Source organism: Convolutriloba macropyga, chromosome 8 (genome assembly GCF_964194025.1).
Source record: "Convolutriloba macropyga chromosome 8, txConMacr16.3, whole genome shotgun sequence".
Classification (NCBI taxonomy): Eukaryota; Metazoa; Xenacoelomorpha; order Acoela; family Convolutidae; genus Convolutriloba; species Convolutriloba macropyga.
The window spans coordinates 36,696,039-36,702,367 of NC_134475.1; the positions used below are offsets into that span (position 1 = coordinate 36,696,039).

The window sequence follows — 6,329 nt, forward strand, 5'->3', positions numbered from 1 at the left end:
CCCTCATGCGGTGCTTTCATTTTCAATAGTTGTCATCTCAAGGTCACAACTTTTGTTTCCGATAGTCGGGTGACCTTGAAAAAGTGCTGTACCTTTGAAGTGCTCTAGCTCCTAAGGACTTCAATTTAGGACCCTGAAAGTGGGGGTTGGGCATACTTTTCACTTGATATTCTAACCATTGGTGCTATTCTCGATGCTCATATCGTTCACCGAATTTGCAACTTGACCCTGAACGGCGAATTTTCCCTTTTTAAATTCCATCTAGTTTTTGCCATATAATTATTTGATCAATTAGTTGCGTTGTGTCAATACGCTTTCTAAATAACACGAGCAATGCCAAAATTATGACAGCTTTTGATATGTGGGCGAATTCATACTTTCCATTTCAGTTATGAACAAAATTTAGTTAATAGTTCAATAATACATTAAGTTTTCCTGTTTTAAAGATTGTTTAGATGTCAAATGTTGTGTCAGAAATTTTTTGTGTTAGTTTTTGATGAATCTTCAATTATCACTTCATATTGCAATGTTCAACGTTTCAACTTCTCTACATAATCATTGTCTTAAATTGGTTATTTTCATATTTACTTGATAATTTGCTATGTAAACAGATTAAATTCCTGAACAGAATACTCCGTTTAACTGTAAATGTCAGTTATGTAATATTTAATTACCACTCGTAAATGTCATCTGGTGAACATTTTACTAACAGAACGAGCATTAGTATAATTGGAGTCAAGTTGTATGACTTTTGAGTTACGAAATTTAAGTTATTTTCTTAAAGTTTTGCAGAAAATCCTAAGGAAATTACAGTCGAGAAAAGTTTCTAAAGCTTTAAGCGAACCAAAACGTGCGTAAAGATATTATTAGTTTTTCACTACTAACATCAGCCGTAACATTAATGGTCCGTGTTCTCCCCGGACATTTAAAAAGATAATATTTGTTGTTATTTATTATCAAAACGTTCAAGAAGTCGACAAAATCTCAGAAGGTTGCAAAGAAGTCGATACCTTCTTCATCACAACAACAAGCATCCTCCTAACAAAAAATCATCATTCCCTTCAGCCGTGGCGGTCAAGAGCACTCTTTGGACTTGGATAAGTTGAATCAGAAGTATGACCAACTCAGAAAAAAAAGAGAAGAATTGATACGATTGTTGAAAGGAAACTATCGTCTTGCTCGTGTCAGATCTGAAGTTGACGCATACTTCGAAGAAGAAGACAAGTCACTCAATCAGCTGAGTAAAGTAGAGGCCAAACAGGGTGGGACTGGTTGCTTTGAGGTAACAGAGAAATTTATTGACTACATAAGCGTCTAACGGATCACAAATGCTATATTTTGAGTCTTTTCGATCTAAAAGCAGCAGCAGCATCAGAAAACAGAAAGGTTTAGCTTGGAGAAGTTTCAGTCTCCACATTCACCACATTGGCAGAAGATGCTCCAAATGCAGCAGTTCTAACGGACAGTACTCCTCAGGACAATGGCGTAAACCTTGTGAGCAGTGGCTCACAGAAAGAGAAAAGCGACAGTCCGACTCAAAACACAATTCAAGTGGGTAAATCTGGTAATTACTCATTGGGGAACAGGCTTGCAAGAGAGGAGGAGAATAGATTGCTAAAGCTCCAAAAAGTTGAAGAAAGACAGGAGATGGCCAAAAATAAGGCCAACATCGAGTCCAAAGAGCTTCAAATGGAGTTTGAAAGAAAGCAAAGCGAGCACAAAGAACAGATGAGACAAGTTGAGGAAAAACTTCAACTTCGCTTGATGGAAGCCAAATTAGAAAGTTCTTCTGGAGAGACTTCTGACAAATCAAGACGAACAATCAAGTGAAACAGAGTCTGATGACGAATTTTTCCCCAAAGAACTTCACGGGGAATACGATGAGTACGCAGAAAACCTCAAATTCAACTGCCAGAAGTGGAGCGTCCATCAAGTTCTTTTTTAAAGACAGATAGTTATTCGAATCGTTTACCAAAGTATCGATAGCAGTACAGTTCAGGAGAAGATATCGAAAATCCATTTGAGCAGCAAACAAGAATTCAAAGTACACCTCTGGGGAAGCAGAGATAGACGATTTTCACCTGATAGATACGCCTATTCAATTTCATTCTTGTCTCCAAGGTACAACGATAATAATATCTTCTCAACACCAACCAACAATAGTAACAGAAGTTTGCCAAAATTAAAACTGCGCGAATTTGATGGTAATCCATTGGATTGGCCTGAATGGAGTGGAATGTTTCTGTCTAAAATACACAGCAGCAGTATTAGTCGAGACGAGAAAATGAGCCATTTGAAGACACTGCTTGTTGGAAAAGCAAAACGAGCTGTCAATGGAATGGGCTACTCTGGAACAATGTACGATCAGACTTGGAACAAACTGCAAAGAAAGTTTGGCCAGCCTCATCACATTGTCTCTTCACAACTTGCCAAAATTCAAAACTTCCCACAGGTTAGATTTAGCGACTTATCAAACTTGATAGAGTTTGCTGATACTGCTGATATTGCGGTCAGTAAGTTGCCGTTAGATACAAAGCGCCGATGGTTTGCCTTTATAGAGGCCCCAAACAAAACAAGACGAATACCAAACCTGGTCGAGTTTAATAATTGTTTGCTAGAAGAAGCCCAGGTACATGAGCGATCAGTTCATTGTGCGCCTACATTGTCAAAATTCGAAACACAAACGGCAAAGTTCGGTAAGAAACCTGATTTCAAGAAAAGTCCAAAGCCCAGCGAGTCAAACTTCAGTTCAAATGACGATTAAACTCGGACCGAAAGCAAATGTCCTATCGAAGGTTCCAATCATAGGGTTTGGAACGGCGATAAGTTCAAGAACATGAAAATATATGAACGATACAATGTCGTTAAAGAAAAGAAGCTATGTTTTTGTTGTCTTGCTGATAACCATGCAGCAAAAGACTGTCCAAGGAAAAGAAATTGTGGATTTGATGGCTGTGAGATAACCCACAACAAGTTGCTTCACTACAAGAAAAGGTCGGAAAACTTGAAACCCATTAACAAGACAGAAGTGACTAATTTAACCAGCAATGTGGAATCAATAAGAGGTTTAATGCAAGTAGCACGTGTCAGAATCTTCGGAGATGAAGGAAAATTCGAAGATACACTTGCTGTTTGTGACACGGGGTCCACTCAGACATGGGTGGATGAAGACTTGTTAGAAAAGCTTGAATTACGTTGAGAACCAGTGTCGTTAAATGTTACTGGAATTCACGGCACACAAATTACAACATGCAGAGCGGTTCAGGGTGCAACTGGGCCGGCTAACTGTATGCAGGACAAAGGCAAGCTACTCACAATTCACAGTCAAAAGAACTTGGAAATTGGAACAAGCGTTTACAATGTCCAGGAGATGAACGAAAAGTATCCCTACTTGAAGTGTGTGGGTTTCAAACAGATCGATTTGAAAAAAATTGCGATCATTCTAGGTCAGAATGCTTGTGAACTGATTCGTCGAATACAAAAATGGCGGTGAGAACAAACCGTGGGCCATTAAGTTACCACTTGGAGGGACAGTCAGTGGTCCAGTTCCAATTAATCAGCCCAAACTCAGCGCAGCGTGTCATGTAGCCAACGATGACGACATGAAACTAGCTGAAGTTGTCAAGAAGTTGTCGGATATGGAGTCCTACGGAACACTTACAGTTGCCGACAAGAGAACAAAAGAAGACAAACTAGCCACCGAGATTCTAATTTCAACGATCAAATTCAACGGCGAGCGATATAAAGTTGGTTTATTATGGAACCGTGAACAAGCAGCTTTATCCAACATTTTTCATCAGCAGTGGGACAACTTCGAGTGTTGCAGCGTCGATTACACACAGGCGAATTACTTAAAGTGAAATACAGAAACAATTAATTCAGATCATAGTAAAGGATATACTTGGCATCAACAATCAATCAACAAGTCTGGTATGTACCACATCACCCAGTTTTGAATGCTCTCAAACCCGACAAAGTGAGAAGAGTATGTAACGCAGCCGGCAAATTTCGTGGGACAAGTCTCAACGACATGCTTCTAGCAGCTCCGGACTTGCTAGCCAGTCTGATGGGAATCTTGGCGCGAATCCGAGATAACCGATATGCTTTGAGTGCCGACATTGAGGAAATGTTCCTTCAAGTTGAAGTCAGACCGGAAGATCAGAAGTTTCTACGGTTTCTATGGTTAGATGAAAAAGACAATTAGTAAAGTTTCAGTACAATAGACAAAGATTTTGCGCTAAGTCGTCTCCAACTTGTGCAAACTTTGCGCTACAAAGATGTGCAACGGACAATGCTGAAAATTCAGATCGAGCTAGTTACATAACATGTCATAACTGCTATATGGAGGATCTATTTGTTTCGCTGCAGAGTCGGGAAGAAGGTGCTGACGTCAAAGCAGAATTAATAGCTCTTTTAGCAAAAAGTTGTTTCAAACTAACTAAGTGGGCTACAAATTTTGATGAAGATGAAGTACATGACAAGGCCCTGACGATTCTTGGATTAGAATGGAACAACAAAACCGACACGTTGAAAGTATGCAGAGGTTTACAGTTTAAGCCTGAAAACAATTGGACCCAGCAAAAAGTGCTATCAATTGTCTGTAGCGTTTTTGATCCTTTGGGATTTCTAGCTCCATTTGTTATCCATGGCATATGGCAGACAAGAGGACAACAATGGGACTCAGTAATCGACGAGAAGGAACACTCAATTCATTTCCATAAAGTTTTTATGTGGTCTGATTCTACAACAGTTATACAGTGGATAAGATCGAGCAACGAGAAACGGCCTACTTTTGTTGCAAACAGAGTAGCAGAAATACTCGACACTTCAACTGTGGACGTATGGCACCACGAGGAAGGTGCTAAGAAGCCAGCCGACCTAGGAACAAGAGGTCTCATCTTCGATGACATAGCCAATAGTAATTGAATCAAGGGTCCAGATTGGCGGCTACAACCGATCTTGTTAAACGAAGATAATCATCATCCAGCAGAGCAGTTTATGAATGTTCAAATTTAAGTGGCAAACGAAGTAATTGGTGTAGTCGATTGGAAACGTTACAGCCAATACAACCGACTGAGGAGAACAATTGCTTGGATTTTATTGCTTGCCAGAAAGAACTCTGAAATGCATTCACTACTAGAAGAAGCTGCACAATTGATTTGGAAATTAGTTCAGCTGGAAGTCTAATCTAAAGAAATTGATGACTTGAAATCCAAGAAAACAGTTTCTTCAAACAGCCAAATTGTTTCCTTATCTCCATTCATCGATTCTAAAGGTGTCCTGAGAGCAAAAGGACGACTGAGAAGAACTAGTTTACCATTTGAGACAAAACACCCAGTTTTTTTGCCTAGCAAACATAGAGCAGTCGAAGTGTTTCTGAGCTATCTGCACGAAATTTTTCATCACGAAGCTGTGGAGAATATTCGGAACCAAGTACCAAAGAAATTTTGGATATTTGGATTAAGAAGCGCGCTGAGAGCAGTGAAACACATTTGTGTAACAAGTCGACTGTTTACTAGCGGTAAAACTCCACAGATGAGTGATTTACCGACAGACTGAGTGACGAATAATGTCCGACCATTCACAAATACCGGTGTCGATTGTTTCGGACCGTTTGAAGTAAAGATGATCAGACGTACAATAAAGAGGTGGGTGTGTCTCTTTACCTGCTTGAGTGTTAGAGCTGTTCATCTGGAACTGGTTGACAGCTTGGACACTGAAGCTTGCATTGGCGCTGTTCATAGGTTCATTGCAAGAAGAGGTCAACCTCAGTCAATAATCTCTGACAATAGAACAAATTTTGTGGGAGTGGCTAGAGAGTTCAAGGAAGCTTTCCAGGATCTCAGGAAAGACGAAATAGCAGGTAGACTTGCAGAGGAGAGCATCATGTGGACCTTCGACCCGCCTGCAGCTCCTCACTTTGGAGGTGTATGGGAACGTCTTTTGAAATCTTGCAAGAAAGCTTTGTATAATGTTCTCAGCAAACACAGCTTGACTGAAGACAGACTTCGCACAGTACTATGTGTAGTTGAGCAGTTAATGAACAACCGACCACTTACGGATGTTAGTGGAGATGTCACCAATTAACAGCCACTGACACCAAACCATTTTCTGATTGGTCAAATTAGCATTAATTGGCCAAATGCGTTGTTTTCTGGAACTACTGCGAGTTACAGAAAGCTGTTCAGAGATCAACATAGCATCCTAGTTGCCCTATGGAACCTAGCTGCAAAAGACCTGTTGTGAAGTTGATCACTCTAAATAGTGACCGCAAAGGATGTTATTTTTGAATTTGTGACCAAAAACTGGGCCGGCTATATTGCGGTCAA

The 6,329-nt window shown here is 40.1% G+C and overlaps 1 protein-coding gene across 1 annotated transcript; it reads left to right on the forward strand.

Moving 5' to 3' along the window:
* Nucleotides 1-5,625: 5,625 nt before the first annotated feature.
* Nucleotides 5,626-6,087, forward strand: LOC142345034 (uncharacterized). Its single transcript, XM_075397118.1, has one exon. The coding sequence runs from the start codon at nt 5,626-5,628 to the stop codon at nt 6,085-6,087; it is 462 nt and encodes a 153-aa protein (XP_075253233.1).
* Nucleotides 6,088-6,329: the final 242 nt, after the last annotated feature.

Bases quoted from the DNA above. Each gene is read 5' to 3' on its own strand.
- LOC142345034 (XM_075397118.1), top strand. From the start codon at position 5,626: ATGATCAGACGTACAATAAAGAGGTGGGTGTGTCTCTTTACCTGCTTG.